Here is a 27363-nt window from a genome sequence, read left to right as displayed (position 1 = left end):
GGAAGCAGCACACTCAGCTCCTCTGCCCTGTTAATACGAGCCCCAGAGCAGGGCTGGGAGCCAATTAAAAGGTCCAGAATGTCACAACGATTTTCAGTCTGCATTAACCTCTTTTTCAGCAAGACTTCTGAGCATGAAGGCAGTTTCTTGTAAAAACATGCTCTTTGAAGCATGCAGCATTGTGAGAGAGTATGATTTTAGCAGAATGCTGGCTCAGTCCACAGGAATAAAAGCTCAGCCTGAGAGCAAACCTGCCATCAGAGGGAGCAGAGCTGCAGCAGAGCAGACACAAAGGTGCTGTTCTGCTTACAGGCACTGGGCCCAGACAGCTGGATTACCTTAATATATATGTTTTCTTCTTAAATGAGTGAGTAAAGCAGCTGCAGTTCCACCTCCCCAACTCCCTCCAGCATTCACTGAGTTGGGAAGGTCGGATGTTACTTCACTGGCAGCCAAACAGGGCAATCAGATCAGGTGTTTTGGGAGGTTCTCTCACCTCACAGAAGCTTGACCTGCCTTCTGTCAGCACAGGAGTGTCTGGAAGTTGTGTCTTGCTTGTTATTTTCAGATTTTCCAAATTGCCTCATTGGCAAACTAAGCTGGAGAGGGAATTACCATCTGGGACAGACCTCGGATGGGGGAAGGTGTGACTATTCCAGGACAGCAGTGGTGCCTCTCAGGGTCAGTCTTGGCTAAGATCACTTACTGGGAAGAGCCCCCAGTGACAATTTTCCCCTGTGTTAGATCCTGGCTTCAGCCTGGAAAAGCCATCTGCTCCCTGCTCCTGGAATGCCAACAGCAGGAGAGAGGGGCTGAATGTGTCTGTGCTGCAGGACAGTCAGATCCACCTGATGTCTGGGGTTCATCCCAGTGGGTTATTTGGAGTTTAAAGCACTGTCAATACCTGGCTGGGTTGTGTGGAGTGGGTTTGGATGAGCTGTTCTTTGTGCAACATTCAGAAAAGGGAGGGATAATGAACTCCCCGAGAGCCAGGGATTCTTTGAACAGGGGCACAAAGATAAGTCCTGTGGTTTACTCTTTTAAAAACGTCATCAAACCATATATAATACAATGGTAATATTTTGCTCCAAAATTTATTTTCAAGCCATAAAGAGCAACAAAAGCATAGACTTCACCAGTGGTTTTGTCTCTGGTGTCTCTGTGCTTGTGGCTCTGCTTGACTCCTTGGTTATCCACTGTTAATGTTCATTGAATTCCAGACTGGTTTCTGTTGGGAGGGACCTTGAAGATCATCTCATTCCACCCCTGCCATGAGCAGGGACACCTCCCACTAGCCCAGGCTGCTCCAAGCCCCGTCCAGCCTGGCCTTGGACACTTCCAGGATGGGGCAGCCACAGCTTCTCTGGGCAACCTGTGCCAGGGCCTCCCCACCCTCCCAGCCAGGAATTCCTTCCCAATATCCCATCTCTCCCTACCCTCTGGCAGAGGGAAGCCATTGCCCCTTGTCCTGTCCCTCCATCCCTTGTCCCAAGTCCCTTTCCAGCTCTCCTGGAGCCCCTTTAGGCCCTGGAAGGGGCTCTCAGGTCTCCCTGGAGCCTTCTCTCCTCCAGGTGAACTCCCCCAGCTCTCCCAGCCTGTCAGTTTTGAATTTCTGCAGTTTTCACTTCCTATTTTTTTCCCCTCCTGTGTGGATGTGTTTCCTTCCCCCACCTTGGCCAGCAGTGCTCTGTGCCTGCAGTGTGGGAGCCCTGTCTGTGCTGATCAGTGCAGCTCAGGCAGCAGCTGCTCCGACCCCCCGGAGCCAGGAGTGTGCTGGGAGTCACCCTGTGCCATCTCTGTGCTGTCTGCAATCCCCAGGGTGTCTCAGAGCCGACAGGCTGTAATTCAGTGTCCCCACCTGTGACACAAGTTACCTGGCACATCTCATTTGCTGTTGTTTTGTGTCTCGTTGATTTACAGTGAAGGGAACCTTTCCCCCGTTGGAGGTTGTTGTGCTCATGGACACTGTTCAGTGTTGGTTTTACACATCACCCTGCACAGTGTTCCTCCCATAGTTCATTCACTATTCACTAATAGTCCTAATTCACCAATTGTCCTATTAATTCACAATTTAGAACATGTTCTCTCACATAGCTCAGTGACAGTAATAGCAAAACTGAACAGTCCACTATGGAAAAGAGATTTCGAGGGTGATAAACAGGAAAACTCCCATCTTGCAGCACAGTGGTTTGGTGTGATGAAAGACAATGTGAAGCTACTGAACCTGTATTTATAATGCCTTGGATTTGTGCTCACAGGGTTGTTTTGACCTCAGGGTCCTGTGAATGCAGTGTAGATATGGAGAAAATCCTCACTTGCTCATGTTTACTGTGCTGAGTGAATCACATTTGCACTTTCAACCTCTGCCCTGTGTCCAGCCAGAGGTAATATTTAGCTGTAAATATTTGCAGGACCTTATTCAAAGCTGCTGCTGTTCTCTGTTTAACCAGCACATCTTCAATATTCTGCCTTTTTCCTGATCATTTTAAGCCTGAGATTTTCCCCCTCCCTCCATTCCTTCACTTCGTATTTTTAGCAGCTTGTAGTTTAGCCTTGTCCCAGAGGATGCTCCTTCCGTGGGTTGTGACCATCTTACAGCACCACAATACGTGGAATTCTTGGTTAGTGGTTGTTGAAGTTGCAGATTTCAGGTTTTGGTGGTGCCTGAAGTTCCAGCCCCTGGGGAATGGAGGGTTGGAGAAGTTGTTTTCTCCCCTCCATTGCTTCCCCTGGCAGAGCTGGAGCCCTGGTGGGCTTTGGCACCTCACATGAATGTCACCTCTGCTAGGTGAGCAAGCACTGGGACAAGTGACACTGGGAGAGCTTGGCAGGTCCTGGCACAGGTGATTCTTCTTCCCCTATCTCCTGACCTTTGCCTTTGTACCTGCTTTTGTACTTTGGGAAAAGGCCATTTTTTACTCACAGTTACATGAACATACCCAAGTCATCCCTACTCTTCCTGCCCCTCTTATCCACAATATTTTTCGAAGTGCTTATTATTAATTGATGTGAGTGCTTTGTTTTGAGAGCTTTTTCTTAACAAGAAATAAATTGAAGGTCTTTCTAAATGCATGGAGGTTGAATGATCCCTGTACTGTAAATAAAAGTGACAGAAACTCTATTTTTATTATTTCTGTCATTGCCAGTTCATTTTGGGCACCTGAGCTTTGGTCCTTTGTTGGATGCTACTTTTATCGTGTTCTTTATGCTCATTATTTGTATTTTTACCCGCTTCTTCAAACTGCTTGTTTGGTGTTTGTGGTTTAGCAGGAAGACAAGGGATTTTGTGTTGGAGACCTGGTTTGTTTAGGGATCCCAGAATCCCAAAATGGTTTGGGTCAGAAGGGACCTTAAAGCCCATCCAGTGCCACCCCTACCATGGGCAGGGACACCTTCCACTGTCCCAGGTTGCTCCAAGCCCTGTCCAGCCTGGCCTTGGACACTTCCAGGGATGGGACATCCCTTCTTTGGTATTTCTGGTGGTTCTTAACTCCCTAGAGTGGTGGATCCAGCACTCTAGGAGTTGAGGTCCAGGCTGGAGGAGCAGCAGCTCTGGCTGGACAGAGCTCCCAGGACTGGGGGATGAGGCGGCTGCTCCTCAGGGACTGCTGTGTTTTGTATTCCCCCTCAACTCATGGCTGTATTTTTAGAGTTTAGACACATATTAGACACGTTTTTTGTGGCTGTCTCAGCCCCCAGTTCCCTGTGTGCTACCGTGTCCTGCTGGGTGACCTTCCCACAGCCCAGGTTTTCCTGCTCTGCTCCACTTCAGAACGTGCAGTTGGTGATAGGGACTTTCTTTATAGAACACTTGTGGGTTATGGGGCTTAAAAGCCCTGTGTGAGCCGAGTCAAACTGCAGGATATGGATTTTCTAACATTTCTCTGAGACAATAATGTTATTTTACAGGAAAGGGATCTCTTTTCCTTGTCAGGCCCTGCCGAGAGCTCTGTTTCTACCTTACAAGAAATGAGGTTGTGAAAGTGCCTTTCTGTGATATTTCTCTCAGGAGCCTACCAACAGCTGTCCTCAGCCTGCATTAATTAGCAGCAATTGGTATTTGTACTCAGTATTCCCTTTAGCATGTGACCTCCTGAGTTACTCCCATCACCTCTTCATGAGGTCCGTAAGTTGGGGTGTTCAAAAGCAGTGAGCCAACAGCTCTGCCCCAGCAGCTGCTGTGCTCAGGGACACACCTCTGTCCCCACTGCCTTTGTCTTCCACTTGTCTACATTTTGTGGGGAAGTGGATTGAAACAGTGAGACAAGTACAAAAATCTTGATTTATGCCCCCCATTGAAATTGTGCTGTCACAGAAAGGTGCCCCTGCAGCTGGGTTAACCTGGCACTGCAGATGAGGAGAAAATACTCACTCCAAGACAGAAATAGAGTTTCTTTCCTGTATATATCTATATCTATATATGTATCTGCTCTTCTGAGGCCCCACCTGCAGTGGTCTGTCCAGCTCGGGGGTCCCAGCATAAGAAGGACGTGGAGCTGCTGGAGTGAGTCCGGAGATGCTCCCAGGGCTGGAGCCCCTCTGCTCTGGAGCCAGGCTGGGAGAGCTGGGGGGGTTCACCTGGAGAAGAGAAGGCTCCAGGGAGACCTGAGAGCCCCTTCCAGGGCCTGAAGGGGCTCCAGGAGAGCTGGAGAGGGACTGGGGACAAGGGGTGGAGGGACAGGACACAGGAAATGGCTTCCCACTGCCAGAGGGCAGGGTTAGATGGGATATTGGGAAGGAATTGTTCCCTGTGAGGGTGGTGAGGCCCTGGCACAGGTTGCCCAGAGAAGCTGTGGCTGCCCCTGGATCCCTGGAAGTGTCCAAGGCCAGGTTGGATGGGGCTTGGAGCAGCCTGGGCTAGTGGGAGGTGTCCCTGCCCATGGCAGGGGGTGGAACTGAGTGGGCTTTAAGGTCCTTTCAACCCAACCCACTCTGGGATTCAGTGATTCTCTGTGTGCTTCTGAAAAAGTCCCTTTTCCTGCAGTGTCTGTCACTTCTTTCAGCTTTGGAAACTTTCAAAATCTGAGTCCCTGAAACCATGGCAGGGTTATTTCCCACCCTGGTGCCCCCCTGGATGGTATTTTATGGGGTCTGGAAGTTCCATTGTCCATAACAGGGTTATCAGATGAAGGCTGTAGTATCCTCAGGTGTTACCAGTTTATAACCAGGTTGCCTAGGAAAGGTGAACCTCCAAATTACAGACGGAAAATCCTCCTGAATCCTTGAATTTGACAAATGCCTAAGCGTTCAAGGAGGCAGTTTGTACACAACATCCTTTGGGGCTTATGCTGGTGGAATTTTCATAGGAAAAATAGAAGCCTATAAATATTTTAGGCAGGCAGAAGGGTTAAAGCCTGTCCTCTGAAGTCCCTGGAATAATCTGAGTTCTTATGTCAGGTCAGAGGGGTTCTGAGCTCTGTAGTATTTTCAGCATTTGGTAGGGTAAGGTACCACATCTGGTGGAGGTAATAAAGGCTTTTAATGAGACCTCAATAAATCACTCCGTTAAATCTGGGACGTGAGTGAGAAGAAAACTATTTTTAAATGCAGTTTATGAATGTGTGCAGAGATTAGTTCCTTCTAAGAGTTTAAAGGAAGATTTTGTGTCCCTAGTGCAGGGTTTGTTTCTCATTCTTTGTGCAGCACTCAGCCAATGCTGCCCCAGGTCCTGATGCAAAAAGTAGAGTATGTGGGGTTTATGTTATAATTACTGTTGGTTGATTGGTTGAGTTTTAGTTCACAGAACAACAGGCATGTTTCTGATGCAGACTGATATGAATACTTCCAGGAGCTGTGGCGAAATCTGAACAAAAAAGGAGCATGGTGAACCCACTTGCTTGGCCCTGTCAGCTGTAGTGGTTTAATGAAATGATCTAATTTCTGATTTCAGCAGGTGAGAGATGTAGTTCTAATACCCTTAAATATGTTAAAATTGACATTTTGATTTTTTTATTCCCGTGGCTTTACAGCTCTTTGTGCTTTGTACATGTAGGAACCACAGCTGGAATTTTACAGCTGCCTTTGTGCTTGGGAGCTCTTAAGCCACTGTGACAGTTTTGTCAGACTGATCCTAAATTTGGGTGGGTTCTACACCCCAGACTCCTTTGGGAAAAAGATGCTTTTGAGCTCTGAATGCCCACCTGGCTTTAAGAGTCCCAAGTTTTAAGCTCTCAAGTACGAGGGAAAGTTTTAGGAGATAGAAAGCTGGAATTCTGGTTTTTGAAGGACTTGGACAATTCAGTAGGAATGGAATTCAGAATCGTGGAATATCCTGAGTTAGAAGAGACCCACAGAGATCATCAAAGTCCAACTCCTGGCCCTGCACAGACACCCCAGCAATGCCACCCTCCCCTGAGAGCGTTGTCCAAATGCTCCTGGAGCTCTGGCACGGTTGGATACTGCCTTTAGATATTCCCCTTAAATACTCCAGCATTTGGCCTCTGGCTCTGGGTGCTGGGGGTCACTGCCTTTGTTAAATGCTGTGGAAAACGTTCCCTGGCAGTTTGGAGGTGGGTTTTGTGCTGATGAAGGTTCTCAGGGTTTTCACTTGCCTGGATCAGTGGGTCAGGGTTGTGTTAATGTTGCAGAACCTGCAGTGTGTTTTCTCTGACCAGCACTTGGCAGCATTTTAATGTGGGTTTTTTCAGCTTTGGCTGCGTGGCAGGAAGGTACCAGAGATAAGGGTGGAACAGAAATGGGATTGCAGGTGGTGTGTTGAAGTGACACAAACGTTATGGGACAGTGCAGGGCACCAGGCATGGGGCTGCAATAATATTTTGGTCAGAGCAGTTGTGTCTGGCACTGCACCAGTAACCTATATTTCCTTTGCAAGCCATAGAACTTGTTTTCCTTGCTCTTGCTGCATGAGTCCAGTATTTTTCCCCCTTGTTAAGCTTTTGGCAAAGGTTTGTGTTGCTGTGTGTGGCTCTGTCTCTCCCTCTTGGTTAGAGAGCCCTTTTTATTCCCCAGCCTCGCTCCCAGCACAGAGCTTGTCCCCGAGAATCTTTGGAAACTGGGACAATCACTTAATTGGCACGTTGGCTTCCATTTGGGTCTGCCAATTAAATAAGTTCAATTAAAGCAGAATGGATACCGTATTTTTGGCAGGAAGTGTTAATTCATAGCAATCATTTCATTTCCATAGGCAGTGCTATGGCAGCAGTAGTTTCTGGGTACATTTACTGGCCTCGAAGTGGGTGAACTCTTGCAGTGTTGAGACAGGAGGCAAACATTATATTTGCTAAATATTTGTTTGAAAATCTGTTTGCATGCAACATTTAGGAAAGAGGGGATGATTTAGAATTTGCTAAGGCTGGAGCAGTAAGGTTTGTTCCTCCCCAGCATCACCAATATTAATGCACCCTCCAGGTTATTGACTCTCCTGAGCCCTGGATCAGGATTCTACTGTCACTACCCTCCTCCTCTCTCCTCCCACCCCATTCCAAAGCTGATCTCTTTCTATGTGTGTTTTGTTGTCATAATACAAGAAGTGTTACATTTGTTCCAAATGTACTTATTTGGGAGATAAAACTTGTAATTTCTTTGTCAATCACTTTTCTCTGGTCCCAGCTGCTTAAAAATAAGGTGGAACATCCAGGAAAGGAATGTGGTTTATAAGTGGTCGTTTTCATTTGGGTTGTTTGTTTTAAAATCAGTGTTCATGGCTTCTTAGTTACCCTAATGCAGGAAAAAGATGGAGCAGGTTTTGAAAGGTTATCAATAGTTTGCTCATCAATAGTTTGCTCATCTATCCCCTTCCATTCCTCACCCCCCAGTTAACCCCAAGAGGCAAACAAAACATGTCAGACTTTGTCTTGCCGAAGGTTGTAGGCATTAATTTTTTTGCCATGATTCAACCTTCTTAATTATAAGGTGATGAATTATTCCCTGAAGACACTGGTAATCTTTAGCCTGACTTTTTTATTTAAATCATTCCTTACAGTTCTGCTTTGCTGCCCCAGAATTGGTCACTGCTGTGCCGGGTGGGTCTGCGTGATGGTCTCTGGTGTTTGATCAAATCTCCTGGCTGCCAGGGCACAGATGAATCACAGAATCCCAAAATAGTTTGAGTTGGAAGGGACATTAAAGCTCATCCAGTCCCACCCCTGCCATGGGCAGGGACACCTCCCACCAGCCCAGGTTGCTCCAAGCCCCGTCCAACCTGGCCTTGGACACTCCCAGGGCTGGGGCAGCCACAGCTTCTCTGGGCAACCTGTGCCAGGGCCTCCCCACCCTCACCAATTCCAACAGCAAATCCCAGTGTTCTTGCAATGATATTCTCAGCACTTCATCTTTGCTTTAGGGTTGGTCCATGCAGATTTGTGGGATGCTGGGGGCTTTTCCCATGGAGTGGGGCTGTAACTGGTTTCTCTCCCTGGAAGGTGTGTGTCCATGTGGGTAATTGGCCTCAGCCAGCTCAGGATCCGTAGGATTCTGTCTGCAACCTGCCTGTGTGGGGTTGGGGGACCTTCTGAGGAGACACCAGACTTGCTGTGCTCAGTTAGAGCTGAAAATCCCAGTTTGCTGTAACATCAGCACCTTCACCCCCCCTGTCCCCCACGGGGACCTGGGTGTGGGCTCCTCTGCGCTGGGGGCACTCCAGGCTTCCCTGGGGCAGAAATCTGCTGCCAGGGTCTGCCTGGTCCTTCCTCCCCACTGCCCACGCCCAGAGACCTCAGGACAGGTGGGGGAGTTTCTGGGATGAGGAGTTGGGAAGGGAATCACTGAACTAATCTCATTTAGGGCTACTCTAAACTGTCCCAAAGGAAGCTCAGCTTCCCTGTTTTTTGTGAGTCTGGATTGTTTCAGGGACTTGTGCTGTACCCACAGCTGCAGCTGCAATGAGAGGATGCAGGGGACAGTACCCTGGGGCTGAAGGATTGGGGTGGGAGTTTAAAACATTGGCTTTACCTCTGCAAGCCAGGCTATCGCCAAACTGTGCCCTCAGGCCAACAGTGCTCCTGAAGAGCCTCTGCTTCAGAGGGTGTAAAAGAAGTTTTAGTGTCTGTATGTTCTTGATTTGCTCTGTGACTTGTACTGCAAACAAATATTCTCTGCCTGAAAACACCCAAAGCTGCTTTTTGGTGTGGATGCAGAAATGAAGGTTGTAACTGTTGCCTCTTGCTGTGTGGCACAACATTTGCCCTGTGTTGGTTTGTGCCTCCCTGGCTGCCTGGGACTGGTCTGGACAGACAGTCCGGGCTGTTCCAGGTGCATCCCTGTGTAGGAGAGGCTTCTTAATTTGAGGGGTTTTTCCCCTGTGCATGTGTTTTTGTGTTTATATCTCAGTCTCTGTGTTTTTCCATAAATATTGACCTTTAGGGAAAAAAATGATCCCTAATTTTTAGCTACTAATTTTATAAACGTAAGAAAACATCCTTGGAGAATGGAGGTTCTCACTCTCAGTTTATACAGAGTTCATGTTCCTGGGGATCTGGAGAATAGGTCATCATGGAATCCCAGGATGGTTTGGGTTGGAAAGGACCTTAAACCCATCCAATGCCACCCCTGCCATGTGCAGGGACACCTCCCACCAGCCCAGGTTGCTCCAAGCCCTGTCCAGCCTGGCCTTGGACACTTCCAGGGATGGGACATCCCTTCTTTGGTATTTCTGGTGGTTCTTAACTCCCTAGAGTGGTGGATCCAGCACTCTAGGAGTTGAGGTCCAGGCTGGAGGAGCAGCAGCTCTGGCTGGACAGAGCTCCCAGGACTGGGGGATGAGGCGGCTGCTCCTCAGGGACTGCTGTGTTTTGTATTCCCCCTCAACTCATGGCTGTATTTTTAGAGTTTAGACACATATTAGACACGTTTTTTGTGGCTGTCTCAGCCCCCAGTTCCCTGTGTGCTACCGTGTCCTGCTGGGTGACCTTCCCACAGCCCAGGTTTTCCTGCTCTGCTCCACTTCAGAACGTGCAGTTGGTGATAGGGACTTTCTTTATAGAACACTTGTGGGTTATGGGGCTTAAAAGCCCTGTGTGAGCCGAGTCAAACTGCAGGATATGGATTTTCTAACATTTCTCTGAGACAATAATGTTATTTTACAGGAAAGGGATCTCTTTTCCTTGTCAGGCCCTGCCGAGAGCTCTGTTTCTACCTTACAAGAAATGAGGTTGTGAAAGTGCCTTTCTGTGATATTTCTCTCAGGAGCCTACCAACAGCTGTCCTCAGCCTGCATTAATTAGCAGCAATTGGTATTTGTACTCAGTATTCCCTTTAGCATGTGACCTCCTGAGTTACTCCCATCACCTCTTCATGAGGTCAGTAAGTTGGGGTGTTCAAAAGCAGTGAGCCAACAGCTCTGCCCCAGCAGCTGCTGTGCTCAGGGACACACCTCTGTCCCCACTGCCTTTGTCTTCCACTTGTCTACATTTTGTGGGGAAGTGGATTGAAACAGTGAGACAAGTACAAAAATCTTGATTTATGCCCCCCATTGAAATTGTGCTGTCACAGAAAGGTGCCCCTGCAGCTGGGTTAACCTGGCACTGCAGATGAGGAGAAAATACTCACTCCAAGACAGAAATAGAGTTTCTTTCCTGTATATATCTATATCTATATATGTATCTGCTCTTCTGAGGCCCCACCTGCAGTGGTCTGTCCAGCTCGGGGGTCCCAGCATAAGAAGGACGTGGAGCTGCTGGAGTGAGTCCGGAGATGCTCCCAGGGCTGGAGCCCCTCTGCTCTGGAGCCAGGCTGGGAGAGCTGGGGGGGTTCACCTGGAGAAGAGAAGGCTCCAGGGAGACCTGAGAGCCCCTTCCAGGGCCTGAAGGGGCTCCAGGAGAGCTGGAGAGGGACTGGGGACAAGGGGTGGAGGGACAGGACACAGGAAATGGCTTCCCACTGCCAGAGGGCAGGGTTAGATGGGATATTGGGAAGGAATTGTTCCCTGTGAGGGTGGTGAGGCCCTGGCACAGGTTGCCCAGAGAAGCTGTGGCTGCCCCTGGATCCCTGGAAGTGTCCAAGGCCAGGTTGGATGGGGCTTNCAGCTCTCCCAGCCTGGCTCCAGAGCAGAGGGGCTCCAGCCCTGGGAGCATCTCTGTGGTCATTACTCAGTGTCCTGCTCTGACCCACCTGAGTGACACCGGGTCATTTCTGGGGAGTGCTGTCCCCTCAGATGTGCCAGCACATGGCACCTTTCCCATGGGAAGGTGGCTGTGGGAATCCTGCCCAGACAGGTGTGAGATCCCAGGCCAGGCTTTCCCCAGAACCCTTGGACAGTTACTGAAGTGACTCTTGTGTTGCTCAGAAGTTTCTGGCACATTCCTCCTGTGACTGTGTTGTTTAAGGGGTTTTTCAGTGAGTTTGTCAGATCCCAGATTTTTGCTCATGCCATTGGAAACAGCTCTTTTCTAGAAACCAAATCTGAGCCCACAGAAATATAAATTCCTGTTAGCTGTCCTGACTCAGACTCTGGGGTTAAATGCCAGGCTGCTGGTTTTTCCACATTCCCCATCTTTCTTCTGCTGCACTGGGAGAACTCTGGAGTTGCTAAGAGGATTTACCCCTATAACATAACCCCACATTGTTATTTGCATAATCACTGCTGTGGCCAGGGACTTAGAGGAGTGGGATTTGCTCCTTTGAGGCTGAATCCATCCCTGTCAGTTTTTATGTGATGAGAAATTGCTTTCTACCATAACAACCTAAAGCTCCACTTGTCCTTTTATACCCAAGCTTTTTTAGCATCCCTCCTCCCTCTGGGCAGCAGCAGACTGTAGAATGAAATAGGGGTTGGGATTTTGGGGGGCTTTTTTTTTTTTTTTACTAACAAGAAACTGGAATCAAAGTATTGTGCTCATTGGCTGTTGTATTTTCTGGGGCTTTTCTCTCCAATTTATTTTGTAGGGTGTGCAGAAGAAGGGCTTTAACCCTGGCTGCCTTTCCCACGCATATTGTATGTGGGATTTTTGTTCTTAAATAAAGTACATTCCTGAGCCAGTGTGCCTTTGTGTGAGGCTTGTACTGTACCCTGCAGCTCCTGGGCTCAGAGCTTTGGGAATGGTAATCAGGCTTCACTGTAGGAATGGCAGATCCCAACTTAAAGCTGTCAGGAGTTACTCTGCTTATGCTGACCTCAGAACCAACCATTCAGCTGGGCTTGGTGCATCTCTAAAACTATTGATTCTGTGAAAGAAAATCCAAATGTGGGACTGTTTTGTTGGAAATAATTTGGGGCCATTAGATTTATGTGCAGAGAATCAGTGAAAGGCTGTGTGTCTCTTACAGCCTCATGTGGGAAATCTTGTCCTGACGTAAAATGAACCTGCTGTGCAGAGGTGAATCTTGGTCACAGGGACAGTAACAGTGCCAAAGTGGGTCCTCAGAGCTGCCAAGCTGCTTATTCCATGTCTGGGATTCCACTTCAGTTGTTTTACATGGGAGCTGGAGGTGGTTTTATCCACATATCCATGAGCTGGAGAACTTTATTTGAAAACACAGTAGATGAATAGTTAAGAATTTATTCATTCCACACTGATCCTTTAAACTGTGGTAAATGGATGCCCTGGACCAACTCCTTTAAGTCTCAGGAATGAGAGGTTGCCTTAATTTGCCAGCTCATGGCATTGATTAAAAGTGGGTTTTTTTGTTTTTCTTATTTCCCCTCCCTTTTGGAGGGGAGAAGCAGGAGTAGAAGATGAACATCCTGTGTGGTCCTTTGATAGGGAAGAATTCCCTGTTAACCATCAATAAGTACTGCCTAGAACAATTCAGCATTGACGGAGAATGTGGAAAATGCAATTAAAACTTCTAAACTCAACAAATGATGCACATTTCAGTGTGTTCTTTGTTGAGTGCAGGTTTCTGAGCCGTGGGGTTCAGGCTGGGCATTGCCAGTGCTCAGATTTCCTTCCTGGGAGCACTTGTCATGTTTGCAGTGGCTTTCCTCTGCCCCATTTCTCAGCTGCCATGAGGTTTTGGAGGCATCTGGCTGTTTCCCCACATTGCACAGTCCCCACACTGAGAGCTGCATTAAGAAGTCAGTCCTGGCTGTGATTCCTGGAGCCCTGGAGCTCTGCTCTGGAGCCGCCCCTGCGCCGGAGGGGATGGGAATTGTGTCCTCACATCAGGGATCGAGACACTGGCACCAAGCAGGGACTTCAGTTTGAAAAAAATGTACAATTTGAAAGGTTTCTCATCCTGAAAAACGTGTTTGAGCCTTTCTGTTGGATCTCAGAGCTGTTCCTTCTCTGGGTGGTTATGGAATGTGCCCGTGCTGCGCTCTGCTGATGAGAACATGAACAGCACTGAGAGGGTTCTGAACATCACACAGTCCCAGAAGGATTTGGGTTGGAAGGGACCTTAAAGCTCATCTAATTCGACCCTTCCACCAGACCAGGTTGCTCCAACCTGGCCTTGAACCCTTCCAGGGATAGGGCAGCCACAGTTTCTCTGGGCAATTAAGAAATGCAGAATTGGAGGGGGATATTTAATTTGATTTTTTATGTCTTTGGTAAAGCTGCTGTGGTATAATGAGCACATATTTTTGTTTAAATGACATTCTCAGACCTGGGTACCTAAACCAGGTGGAATTCTTCATTTTAAATGTGTCCAAATATCTCTGAAAAATGCAGCTGCAATGTGTTAATGTTACACAGACATGGTGCTTGAAAATACTTAGGGAATTCATTGGCTTCCATTAAATGAATCCATGGAAAGTGGTAACATGAAGAACTTGGAAATACTTGCATTTCCATCATGCTGCCCCTGTACATCCATTCCCATCCATTTCAGCTGTTCAGGACACTGACCCAGGTGGAGCCTTGCTGTGCTTGGCACATCTTAATCCTTTTAGGGATAAATGCTGCAGAACTGGGACCTTTCCTCTGGAGTTATTTGGAGCAGCCTGGACATGGTGACTTTTGGTTTAGTAAAGCATTTTTCCTTTCCTTCCTTGACTTATTTATTGTGAAGGACCAGGATAGTTGTAGCAACATCTAAAGAGCAGAGAGAGCTTTCTCTGCCTGGAGTGTTTTGGAGACTGTGGAGCACGAACCTGAGATGGACCAAAGTTCTTCCTTCGTTGTGCTCCAGGTGAACTCCTGAGGAGTTATGGGTGGTTTGGTTTTTTCCTCTCTTTTTATTTTTTTCCCTCCAAGAAAATGAAGGGGAAATGAAGATGATGTAAAGGAAAGACTGTCATGGAAACGGAGCAGCATTTGGAAGCAGCTCTCTGTTTTTAGAAACAAGGCCATGTGCTGAAAGAACCCAGAGCAATCTGGTCCCTCCAAACTGGTGTTGGTGAGAGACTGACAGTAGGAAGAGTTAGTGCCTGTCTAATAGCTACTCTTGGATTAAATTCCCACCTGCAGAAATCCCACCTGGATTCAGTGTCCTGGGTCCATCCTGACCTGCTGAGTCTTGTGTCCTACCCGTGGTACCTCCTCAGGGCTCTTTCTGTAGTGTTGTGGAAAGCCAATTATGGGATTACTGGTGGGATTCCACGTATTCCATGGCATTACATGTAGGATTCCAGGTTTCTTGTGCATCCCAGTGTAAGCTCTTGGCTGTGGATTCTGCATTGCTTCGATATTCTCCCCTGTCGAGGATCCCAAGGTGGAAATTCCATCCCCTCGTGTTCACTGGGCTGTTGTCTTCGGTGTTCCACGTATTTTCAGGTTGTGTTACGTCTCTGGATGTGAGTGAGACGGGTTGACATGTTTTCTGATAAATGCAAGGAGACTTTTTAGGAGAAAATCCTTTCATATTATGCAGCGGCATTGGTGGATATAAATTATTTATGACTCGGGTTTTGTGTGCTGGAGAGCACAAAGCTGAAGTTTCCCAAATCGTGGTTATAAATAAAAGGACCAGAAATTTCAAGTGCTTAAAGCTGAACATGCTGATCTGGGAGAGCTCCTGATTCTACTTCTGGGTTCCCTGGGAGTTTGGCAGTGACACTTGGACATCCCCAGGGAAGGGAACGGAGCTGGGGAAGGGGCTGGAGCAGCTGAAGGAGCTGGGGGGGGCCCAACCCGGAAAAAAAGAAGCCCCGGGGGAACCTCCGAACCCGCAAACCCCCGAAAAGAAGAAGGAACCGAAGGGGGGGGTCAGGCTCTGCTCCCAGGGAACAAGGGACAGGAGGAGAGGGAACGGCCTCAAGTTGCAACAGGGGAGGTTTAGTTTGGATATTGGGAACATCTCCTCACTGAAAGGGTGGGTAAGCATTGAAACAGGCTACCCAGGGCAGTGGTGGAGTCGCCATCCCTGGAAGTGTTGAAAAAATATCTGGATATGGCACTCGAGGCCATGGTTTAGTGGTGACCATGGTGGTGGTGCTGGTTGATGGTTGGACTTGATCCTAAAGGTGTTTCCCAACCTGAGCAGTTCCGTGATTCTGGGGTCCATCAGGGACAGACAGAGAGCTACTCTCCCAGGATGGCTTTAGAGCAGAGGGTTTAGTGGGATCCACCTGCCCCCCAGGCCCTGCAGGGATCTGTGGCAAAACACTGAAGTTCTCCAATATTGTCCTGCAAGGAGAGTCTTTGGGGGGCTTTTGGTGGGAGAATGTCTTAGTTTGGGGGGGGGCTGGTAAAGTGGTGTCACTCAAAACCCTTCCCTGGAGAGGGGAGAGGCCTGAGGGTGCTGATAAATGAATTCCCTGCATTCTGGAGCCAGTCCTGGTTTGTTTACCAGGTTCCAGGTTGGTGCAGCAGTGACACTGAGCTGGGACAATGGGACTGAACAATTTGCATGAACAGATTTGCTATGCAATTACCAGGTTTCCTCAGCACAGCCAGGCATGGAGAGCAGGCAAGGGAGAAGCCACTGATGATACCAGGTAGCTTATTTTCAGATGCAAATAATCCAGCTGTTTCAAAATGATTTTTAAAATGCAATTACTGTGGCACAAAGCACAAAAGATGACAAATCTCATTTGGAGGATTTTGTTTGTGTTCGGAGAGGAGAGTGACTTAGGGTGACATGTTGCATGCCAAGTTTGGGATCAAAATAGGTGCAAATTCGGGGTAAATAAAATGCATTTTATGTAGCTGTGTATCTTTGAATGGAAAGGAGCTGTGGTTGTTTAGGAGTAATGGGGTTGCTAAAATTGCAGTAAGTTTCTATTTTGGTATCTGTCTCCTCACCAGGTTTTTTTCTGGTGTTGGTGGTACCTCCTTGTAAAGATTTCAGCTTGCACAGGATCAGTTCTGCCCTTTCCCCTCAGCTGTGAGCCTTGGAGAGCCTTGTTCTGCAGCAGAGTCCAGAGAGCTCCGGTCTAATTGGGAAAGTTAATTAATGTATTAATTACTGTATCTCATTGTCCAGTTAAATGGACACAGACTACTGGAAAGGGGACAGGCAGAGATCTCCTTCCAGCATGCTTTGGACAGAGCTCAGCTGGGAAGAAGAGGATAATACAAGTTTTTCCAAGAGAGCTGCTGGCATTTGGGGCTCTGGGGGTGTGAGCTGTGCCCACGCTGTTTGAGTCACATCCAGGGTAGTCTGTGCCCACTGCTGCACACTGGCTCAAAGCCCACGTTTTCTGTCAGATTGTTTATCTATTTTTATATCCCACCAGCTCCTACTGCTGATAGAGGAGAAAAACTATTTTTCTTCCTACAGAAATTCTGTTCCTTTAGAAAAATTAAGCAAGCACATCCAGCTTTGCCTTAAAGCAGCTTATGGGAATGGCACATTTATTCCTGTAATTAGTTATTTTCTGATGTAAAAGACCTCTAAGGTTTATTAAATTGGTGATCCTCTTAATGCTAAAATTCACAATGAGACTCTCAAGTGTCCTATTACATCCTGAAGTAATTGTGTGCTCAGTAGGCGTCAGGCAGCCCAGGACAGGTTTATTTAAGGGAATAAATACTGTCCCTGTTTTTGTTTGGTGAGGGTCGTCCTGGAGTCCCCGTGTCAAGGGAGAAATGGTTGCTCCTGCAGCCTGGTTGATTTTGTGCAAAGGAGGCTACCAGGATGATTTGAAAGGATGGAGCAGCTTTGCTGTGAGGAAAGGCTGAGAAAATTGGGACTGTTCAGCCTGGAGAAGAGAAGGCCCTGGAGTGACCTCATTGTGGCCTCCCAGTGCCTGAAGGAGCAACAGGAAAGGTGGAGAGAGACCATTGACAGGGGTCTGGAGTGCCAGGGCAAGGGGGAATGGGTTAGATGGGATATTGGGAAGGAATTCTTGGCTAGGAGGGTGGGGAGGCCCTGGCACAGGTTGCCCAGAGAAGCTGTGGCTACCCCATCCCTGGAAGTGTCCAAGGCCAGGTTGGACGGGGCTTGGAGCAACCTGAGCTATAGGAGGTGTCCCTGCCCATGGCAGGGGTGGCACTGGATGGGTTTAAGGTCCCTTCCAACCCAAACCATCCTGGGATTCCATGATTCTACTCCAGTTGTGTAGAGCAGGTGAATGGACCCAAAGCCCTCGTGTGTGCCTGGGGACTGTGACAGGACCCTCAGGAGATGAGGGGCTGTAGCTGTGCCCTGAGCCTGCCTGGAGCTCGGGGGTCACTCTCCCTCTGCTGCTGTTGGGTGGGATTTACAGGCAGGGGATGGTTCTGACTGACCCACTGCAGCTCTTGGTGAGGAGGGGAAGCACAGGGACATTGGACCCATGGCAAGGGAAAATCGGAGCTTCCGCTGCTGTTCATCCCACGAGAGGGCTGCCAGCTGGGATTGGGATGGGCCAGCTGGAAAGTTTTGGGGGTGAGGACCAATTGTTCCACATTTCCCACTGCAGCATCCAGCTTTATTGTTACATGTGACAGCCTTGGGGCTGATCATCACTGCTCAGAGACCTTTGGGTGGAGCAGTGTGGATCTGCCATCACAGCAGTCATCCCTTTACTCCTGCCAGTAGAATGGATGGATGGAATACCTTTTTGTTCCAGGCCTGTAAGAGGAGGAATACTGATGTGTCTTTCTTCCTCTTCATGAGCACTCGCTCTTTGGGATGTGATTCCTGGTTTGTAGTGCATTGTGTAAAGCAGAAAAAAGCTCATTCAACTGGTCTCACCCACATCACTGATGATCCATCTCCCCCAGCGTCAGGGACCATGTTTTTCTCCTCCTGCTCTGCGAAGTCTGTGCTGGTCTTGCTGTTTGGTCACTGCTCTCTCCATCAAAGCCTCTCTTGAACCCCCTCATTCCTCTGGAGTTCAGGGTTGGCACAGCAGGAGGAGCCCCTGCAGTGTTTCAGAGTCCCTGGGATGGAGAATCCAAGCCCAGCTGAGCTCATGGCTCAGGAAAGAGCAGCTGGAGGAAGGAGAGGATGGGAAAGTGTGACAGAACAGAAAGGAGGGAGTTTGGAGTTCTGACCTCACTGAAGTAATTCAATTCCAGTGATTAAGGAGTTATAATATCATCATGCACTTAAACCAATAGCTTCAAACCTCTATTTTAAAAGGTCACCTCCCACACGAAAGCAGCTCTGGCATCTTGGTTTTCCACTGTGTGAGCTATCCAGCTGCTTCAGTGCCTCTGCACAGATGCCTGGAAAACCAGGTCCTTAATGAGGAGCCAGAGTGTGGAGTTTGGGAATGTCTGTTTGACTCCCACCTCTGAAAATCTGCCCTTTAAGAACCAGAAGCAGTAATGAATTAAACAGTGGATTTCACAGTTATTGCTAAGAATTAGCAAGTCTCTGCAGCATGGGAGAGAGATCTTCACAGTCAGGATCATCCCATCCGAGATCCCAATCCCGAGGGTCAGTTTTCCGTGTTAAAAAGGCAGAAGCACAACTTTTAGCACATGTGGGGTTTGTCCTTCAGAGCAGACAGGCTCCTGCTCAGCAGGGAGATGTCCAGAGCTTGCAGCCACACTTTAACCCCCTTTTTCCCTGCTTCCTGCAGGCCAGAGGAGCTGACATCCCCGAGATCCCGGGGGAGCTGCCACTGCGCTCCTGCGGCAGCACCGCCAGCATGAAGGTGAAGAACGTCAAAAAGTAAGAGCACATTTCTCTGATTTTCCTGCCCTTCCGGGTTCACTATCCTGGGGTTCAGCTGTTGTGCTGCAATACAGGGAATTCAGCAGCGATTTTTCACAGTATCTTCATCAGGGGAACCAAAATCCGTGTGAAACGAAATTCCGACTGATGTAATCCAAAAGTGGTGATGGGAGAGGCTCTGCTCTTCTCTCACCTGTTTCTGACCATAGAAGCAAAGCTTGGTAGAGTTGTGAACCTCACTGTTACAGTGTTGTTAATTTTTCTGTGGTTTACTCCTGAAACTGGAAAAAAAAACAGAGAGAAGAAATTTGAAGAGAAGCCCAGGCAATGTGTAAATGAGATCATTTTCCCTGTCTCCCTATGCTCTAGAAAGCTAAACCAGGACAAGCGGGTGGCCTAGATATATTTTTCGTTTGATATTTTTCCTCTTTTCCCTTCTTTTTGCATTCTTTGTATCTTCATTAGAATGGATATTACCCAGTTTTTCCTTTTAAGGGATATTTTTTCTTCTCTGATCCCCCACGTTTTTTCCCTATGGATTTATACAATATTTCTCTCTCTGATTGTCTCCCAGAGACTGTAACCCAGGTTATTCTTCAGCTAAGGTTTTAAACCTGCAACGGGGATCAAAAATAATCAATATTACTTTGCTAAAAGTGCTGACTCGAGGCCCAGAACTCCCCAATATTGATCCATCTGTGCCTTCGGCTCCCCTCTCCCAGTGCTCTGCTGTGAGGGAAGTGGCTCTTTGTTCTGGTGCTGAGCAGCCAGATGCTCATCTCCCTTCCCACTTGTATTCCCGTGGGAAGAGAGAGCAAGATAATGACAATCTCATTGGCTCCCCCCCGAAATATCTATTGGAGTCTAGAATAGCTTCAGCAGAAGCAGGAGAATGTGCAGAGCCACAGGAGCTCCCTGGCAGCCTCCAGGGTAGCTGGAGACACTCGGGAATAACGATGCCTGACCTTTGGATTTGAAAGAGGCAAAGGATAAATAGAGTTTGTTCTGCACCCTCAGATACATCCCCCCGGGACTGATGGGCTGTGATGCCTTTCACAGGTAATTCTGCTTTCCTTGTGTCTCGTGTAAGGCTGTGGATGTGCATTTGTGGAGCTGCAGCTGCTTGTCCCTGCTCCGTGTCCCCAGGCTGCTGGTGTTGCTGGAATGCCACAGGGTTCTGTAGGGATGCAGTGGGCTCTGGTGGTGCTGGAATGTCACACAGTTCCCCAGGGATGCAATGGAAAAGCCACTTGGCACTGCACTTCTCCTCTCTCCCTCGGTTCCTTTCCCCACTGTTCTGGTGCATCACATCAACCCATCCCTCTGTTCCCTTGGCTTTGGGATGAGGAAGCTGTTGTGTTTATCCCAGTGACTGTGTTTTGTGGCAGTGCTCTGCATTCCTCTCATGGTGTGCTCTTGGTGTGCTCCAGGTTATCCTTCACCAAGGGGCACTTCCCGAAGATGGCTGAGTGTGCACATTTCCACTACGAAAACGTGGATTTTGGCAACATACAGGTGAGTCCCACATTTCCTTTATACCCAAAACATCCTTGTGCTTGGCTGCCAACTGACCTGGTGTGGAGGAATAGAGGTGCCTGCCCTGAGTTTGGTGCCAAATGTTTAGTAAGAAGTAAAAGCAGTAGAGTCTTTCTTTGGAATTGCTTCCATGTGCTGGGCCAGAATCTGCTCTCGGCCACGTGGAGCTCTCCTTTGAGCTTGGAGATGGTTTTATTCCCACTGGATTTGACTGATGTCACTGTTTTAAGGCTGCATTAGACATTCCTTATTGAGTCATCTGCAATCACTGCATGTGGATTTTCAGTTTGTGTGTGTGTGTCATTAAACTGTTGTGTGAATGGATTGATGTAAATACAGATAAATCACATTTCTCTGCTCCCAGAGCTCTGCATTGTGCATTGCAGCAGCTGTGTCATCAAAATCCAAGGCAGTGGTGCAATTCTGGAAGTGTGCAGCTCTGCTCCTGCGTGATCCACCCCTCAGGAACACAGGCAGGAGCATTTTCCAGGAGCAGCACCAGGGAGGGCTCAGACCCAGCAGCCACTGCTGGTTCTCACAGACAGGGCACATTTTGTTCTGCACTTAGAGAAGCAGAAATGCCTCCAGCATCTGCCAGCCTTGTAGGCAAAGAGAGGTTACAACCTTTTCATTTGTAAAACATTTCCTGTAATCCAGAGTGAATTATTTACAGCTTTTCCTGCTGTAGTACTTGACAGCTTTGCAGGCAGAATTTGCAGCTGGTTTTTTTAACTCTGTAAAATTCCCACTGAGGAGGAGCTTGGTCCTGCTCAGGGCTGGGATGTGCTGCTCCTCACACCTCGTGGCCCTGAGCAGGCCAGGTCTGGGTGGGCCCTGCAGACACTGGGCAGAGCAGTCCCACCAAACGCTGGACACAGAGGACACAGCTCTGATGGGTCTTGGGACAGGGGCTGCTGGGCAAACAGGAGCAGTCTCTGCAAACTCTGTTTATTTTCATTTTCTGTGTGTAGGAACAGTGTGATCTACCTATGTCCCTGATTTTTGTCTCCTGGTAATTTGCTGATTTGACACCACTAATTGTTCAGTCATTTCGGGGAGCAGGAATGAACACCCCAGGGGTGTTTTGCACCCTGTGCTCCTCTGAGTTCTCCTTTCCATCACTCAGGGATGTTCAGCACAGTGTGTGAGCTGGAGAGGGAGCACAACCTGTGCATGGCACTGGCATTTTTGACAAACAATTTAATTCTTTTGTGGGTTTAAGCATTTCCTGGGATGTTTTCAGCATGGCAGGGAATACCTGTTGGGTTGATATGCTGAGATTTTTATGCTTGTGAGAGGGAGAAGCAAAATCAGATAATACTTCCTTTCCCTACTTTCCTGCAGGATGTTCTTGTGGCAAGTTCCCCCAAACAGGAGGAGTCTGACCCTGGTTTTTGTGGTGTCATTGCTGCTCCTGCAGCTTCCCTGCTGATCCTCCTGCTCAGTGATCCTCTGGCACAGCCAGACCAGCAGCTGTAAGCAGAGGAGATCTGCCTGAAAAACAGCAATTGGGGAAGGATATAGCCCAGGAAGGAAAAATGGCATTGATTATTGAGCTGGATTATTGGTTATCTCAGCCCCTGAGCTGTCTCCTCGCTGTGTCTGTGCTGTGATTCCAGGAGGACAGTGGCTGATGGCAGCATGGGAAGCACTGTCATAAAACTGAGACTGTGTGTTGAGAGGTCAATTCTCTGTTCCCACCACATCATCCTCTGCAAAACCATACATGTTTAACTATTTGTGCTCCTAAAGCAAAATTTCTGCTTAAATAGGTGACTCAGGCCCTCTGTGCCTCTCACTCCTTCCTTTTCCTGAGCAAGATTCCTGGTAGACCCCCTCACTGCAATGACTTTTTTAAATGGTTAAAAATCTCTCAAGAACAAGAGCTTTGCTCCTGAAGTCCAGAAGAGTAAGGCGTTGCAGATTTTCCTTGGAAGACCAGTATTAATGGTGAAAGAAATGAAAGTTGTTCATACAACAGCAGTATTAGTTTACAGATTTAAAAATAGCTTCACACAGGGCTCATACATTTTAATCAGGTTGGAGGCTCCTTTGTGCTCCCAAGGTGGAGCAGAGAATGGCAGTGGGCTGGAGTGATGGGAAGTGACAGCTTGGCACCTAATAGCAAATTACTGAGCTGCATCTGAGGGCTGGTGGGTGGAAACTCCTTTCAAAATCTATTCACTGTTAAAAATTTGCATGGGAGAAGTACAGTATTAAGTGGCTGTGTCAGGAATTGTGTAATGCTGTCTATTAACAGCCTGGCCAAATTTCAGGTTGTTTTGTAACGTTTATGTCACTTATAATATGGTGCAAGAGGTATTAATATCCTGGCATTTCACCTCATGGGATGTTTTAAAATAACTTGCTGAGATGTAGAAGAAAGGATTTGTTCTCTTCTTATCCCAACACTGTACTAATGGAACAAAGTGCATTTTGGGGTGCTTTTGCTCTTCAGGAATGTTCTGCCAGGCTGCTTTAGCAGCAAGGTTTTCCCCTTCTCCGTGGTTGTCAGCAAGGCACGTGTTGCACGGGCAGGAAGTTGCTGGTTCACCAGCTGATGTCAGAGCTGGAGTTACAGGTTGGGCTCCACAGGTTGCATCAGTGCCCAAACCTCACTGGTGTGTTGCTGAAATACCTTGTGTTTATTACTGCAATTATTTTGTAAGGCTGCGTGATTGATTTTTAATTTGTAATGTAAACCCAGGTTGTGTCCAACAGATATATTTTAGTCTGATGTGGGATAAATGTTTAGAGCTGAGGCTCAGCCTTGCCGTGTTCTGTGTGGCCCAAGGGGATGCCGTGAGACCATGGTTCTCCTCAATTTAGCTAAAACACAAAGCATCTCCTCTTCAACTCTTTGGATCTGCTTGTCACTCATTGAATACATCTCTGGTAAGTCCACATGAAAATCTCTGTACAAACAGAAGGTCATTTCCTAGTGGTTAAACTGCATTTGTGCAGAAGACTCTCTGTGATTAGACCTGGAAAATGATAAAAGTACACACTGGTCACCATCAGCACTTTGCATGTAGGTAGTGCAAACTTTGTTTCTTATCTCTTGGTCTTCTCTCAGATTTGTGAAAAAATAACTGAAAATAACTGATCAGGTGTGGGACCTATTGAGGCAGCTTCAAATTCACCAAGTTTAAAAAATGTGAGATAGGGCCCCATAGCATTTTGTTTGCATTAAGAAGCAACTCTAGACTGAGACAGAGTTAAATTTCCCTTATAATTTAAAGAGACATTAATATAATTCAACAACTGTATGCTAAAAAAAAGTCTCAGTGGTTACCCAGACTGTGTGTTACCAACTTGGGTTGGGTTGGTTCTGCTGGACTCCTTCTCTCTTTATCTCTGCTGCCTTTCCGTGAGTCTTGGCCAGTGCCTGTCTGTGATGCCTCTCCAGAACATCCAAAATCAGTTTATTAAAGTACAAACTAATCCTGGTTGCACTCACATTGGTGTTCAGGGCACCTGAGTGTGCAGGTGACACTGAAGGGTGGAGGTCACCAAATCCCAGAACATGCTGAGCTGGAAGGGACCCACAAGGATCATCCAGTCCAACCCTCAGCCCTGCACAGGCCCATCCCCAGGCTCACCCCCTGTGCCCCAGAGGATCATCCAAACCCTCCTGGAGCTCTGGCAGCCTTGGGGCCGTGCCCACTGCCCTGGGGAGCCTGGACAGTGCCCAACCAGTCTCTGGGGGAAGAACCTTTGCCTGAGATCCAACCTGAGCCTGCCCTGATTCTGTTGGGAGTCCTCAGTCTCTTCCAGGAGGGCTCCCCATGCACTGAAGTTCAGAAGTGCCTGAATCATCCCAGTGGAACTCCAGATGAGTTCCCAGGCTGTACCTAAGGCAGCTTATGAAATGTAAGCAGGGTTTCAGTGTCTGCTGGTTGAAGAGCTTCCTGAGGGGTGTGAGCTGTTCCCCGGGGAGCTGCTGACCCACACAGGTCCTGCACCAGCCAGGGCAGCTCCTCCCGAGCCTGCTGGGGCTGAGGGGCAGTGCAGGAGGGGGCTCAGCCCAGGGGCTGGGGTGGTGTGTCCCAGGGCTGGGGAGCTGTTCAGGTGAACCCCTTCCCATGTCACTGAGTGTCTCAGGACAGCTGTGTCACAGTGTCTGAGTGCCCTTCGTGAGCTTTAGGGCCTGTTAATGCACAGGAATTGAATTATTTCAGCAACCCCCCATGTCATTATTAACTTGGACAAAGAATGATTTGCCCTCCTTAACATGGTGCAAATTGGTGGTCACAGCACCAACCCTGCCAGGGCTCAAGGAGTGTTTGGACAACACTCAGGCACAGGGTGGGATTTTGGGCTGTCCTGTGCAGGGCCAGGAGTTGGACTCAATGCTCCTTGTGGGTCCCTTCCAACTCAAGACATTCCATGATTCCCTGAAACGTGGTTTTACTTTATTAGTGCTCTGTGCCAATAATATAAACAGTGCTCAGGTATTCCATAAGTATCTTTACTTCCTGCCAGAAATAAAGACTCTGTTCTTCACTTGAAAGAATTAGGAACTTCTGTTTAGCTGGGGAGGTTTTGGTGATGGAATACAGAGAGCTGATCAGCTCTGTGCTTCCCAGATATTATCCTTTGCTCCCTGAAAAGCCCATTGCTGAAGGAAGTGCTGTAATGCACATTTATTTCACTCCAACATCTTGCATTTGACACAGATTTGTCCCTTCAAACAGCACAGTCTCTGTCTCTCTGTGTTTGCTGCTTTCTAAAAATAACCCCCTGTTGGGGCAGGGTTGGCTCCTGGCTGGAAGATCCTCTCCTTATCTCCCAGCTGTGGCCCAGTGGCAGGAGCAGGTTATCAGTGCTAGAGGAAGTATTTGAAGCACAATCACTTCCTCCCGCGGAGGCATCAGCTGCCAGGAATTCCTGTCAGGACCAGGAGCATTGTGTGCTGTGGGAATGCCTTTGGCACAGCCTCCCAGCCAACCCTCAGCCCCTGGAATTGGATTTTCCTGTCATGCCTCAACAGTCAGAAACATCCCAAAGAGCAGCTGAGCCCTTCTGTGCCTGTTGTCAGCAAAACCTGTTCAGAAGATGTTTTTCGGGGTCATCCTTTGGTTTGCCTTTTTCCTTTTCTATATTAATGTTCCAGGGCAGGGGGGACTGTGCTTGGGAAGGTGTCTCTGTTCTTTAGACAGGAGGGTTTTTTTGCCTGGGATGGATTGCAAAGGAAACAAAAATGGTGCAGTCTGAGCAGATACACTTGAGTGGAGTTCAGTGGGGTGGTTTATGAAGTTTGTGCCACAGCTAAAAGCAGTTGTTTAGATCAGCTGGAAGAAACGGGGATGGGGAATGCTCCCTGCCTGAGGTTGGACAGCTTGGCTCAAATGTTCTCCCGGCAGGGTTTGGTCCCAAGCCTGCAGTGCAGGAAGGCTCCTTCATCCTGCTGTGGGCACGATGCTGTCAGTGCTTTGGCACTGCTGAGCAGCCACAGACTGTGATGTCTTCATTTATTCCACTCATTTGCAAAGTGTTTAAAAAGGAAAAAATATTGACTTTTAAAGGCAAAACATGAAACAGCAGTTCCCTGCCCAAATCCCTCTAAAGCATGGAAGTGCTTAGTAAAAATCACGAAAATTGGCCTGAATTTTGGTGTTTTGGTGGTGCAGTAAAAGGCAATTTTGCTGAGGTTTATTTGTCTTTATGAATTGCATGTGAAGAGAGGCTCCTTTTAGTCCTTCATTTTGGCTGCTGTTCATCTCCTCCCACAATGACCAGGCCGTGTTCTGAGATGTTCCCCTTTAAACCAAGACCTTCCCCTCCCATTCCTCATCTTTTCCATGTGGATTTTTCCCTCTTGACTTCCGAAGTGGTGGTGGGGATGTTGCAAGGGCTGCTTTGAGGACATGGGTGTATAAAAACAACTGTTCAGAAGTGTAGGTGGGAACTGCTTCTATGAACTTAATAATTCCAGCCACAGCTCCGTGAGAACTGCCACAGCCTCCTGCCAAGACCAACAAACGTGAAAAATGTGGAGTCTCTAGGCCGGGCTTTTTGGTGCCAAAAATGTCAGGAAAATATTCGAGTCAGTTCACCTCAGTTTTTGGATGCTGCTGTTTCCTGGTCCTGCTTCCAGCTCACCAATAACTCCTCAGAAAAATGCTTCCCTGAAACAAGATCACACCTGTGAAATTCCAGCTTGCTTGAGTTTTTTTTCCCAGTGAACTGGAAAGAAATCCCTGGGTTTTTAGTGGAAGGATAACTTTGAGTGTGGAGGTATGACCCTGATCCATAGAGGAGTATCCAGCTCTGTGTGTTCCCATGTGGAGTTACTGCTAAGTCATTTTTAAAGTGAATTATACACTTTACTCCCTGTGACTGACAATTCTGAAATCAATACTTTGTCTTTTTTTATGAAGTAAAGGTAATTTGGGTGGCATTGCTCTGCTGCCTGGTTATGGAGTGGCCTCTCACAGTTTCTGTCAGGATTTATCTTGATTTATTTGTCTGGATTAGCCTTGTCTGGTTCCATCAACGTTCTTTATTTTAAGCTGATATAATGTTTATATTTTAAGCTGAGCTGGATACGTGGAAGGGTGGGCTGGAACCCAGAAATAAAGAAGCAAATGAGATTTTACCTGTTGATTCAGTACAATTATTTCTTCAACAGTTTGAAAACACTGAGCTCCTGCAGGAATCCACCTTATTTTCCCTTCCCCTGCCTTTAACACTGAAAATACAGCAAGCTGTGGAGTTGCAGTCTTTGGTGCTGTTTGATGGCAAGAGTAAATCTTAAAGTGGTGTAATAAGCCCAGCTTTAACTTTGGCATTGACCTCCTGCTGTTTGCCACCCTTATAAATCATCTTTACCAATGTGGCACAGAAATGTATTAAAATTGATTTAATTAGTAGCTGGAACAGAGTTGTTTCGGAAAATTTTTCTTCCTTGAGGTTTAATGACCTGAAAAAAACCAG

The 27363-nt window shown here is 47.8% G+C and overlaps 1 protein-coding gene across 1 annotated transcript in view; it reads left to right on the top strand.

Moving 5' to 3' along the window:
• LOC108494676 (rho GTPase-activating protein 32-like) overlaps positions 1-27363 on the top strand; it is a 93864-nt gene that overhangs the window by 34338 nt on the left and 32163 nt on the right. Inside the window, exons 3-5 of the mRNA XM_017809454.1 lie at positions 18794-18885; positions 19906-19947; positions 20319-20403. Of these exons, the coding sequence (XP_017664943.1) occupies positions 18794-18885; positions 19906-19947; positions 20319-20403 (219 nt within the window). The remainder of the gene's footprint in view (positions 1-18793; positions 18886-19905; positions 19948-20318; positions 20404-27363) is intronic.

The sequence above is a fragment of the Lepidothrix coronata genome, unplaced genomic scaffold (genome assembly GCF_001604755.1).
Source record: "Lepidothrix coronata isolate B3197 unplaced genomic scaffold, Lepidothrix_coronata-1.0 Scaffold27, whole genome shotgun sequence".
Classification (NCBI taxonomy): domain Eukaryota; kingdom Metazoa; phylum Chordata; class Aves; order Passeriformes; family Pipridae; genus Lepidothrix; species Lepidothrix coronata.
The sequence above is the reverse complement of the archived record's forward strand: the minus strand, read 5'-3'. Positions and strand labels throughout refer to the sequence as shown.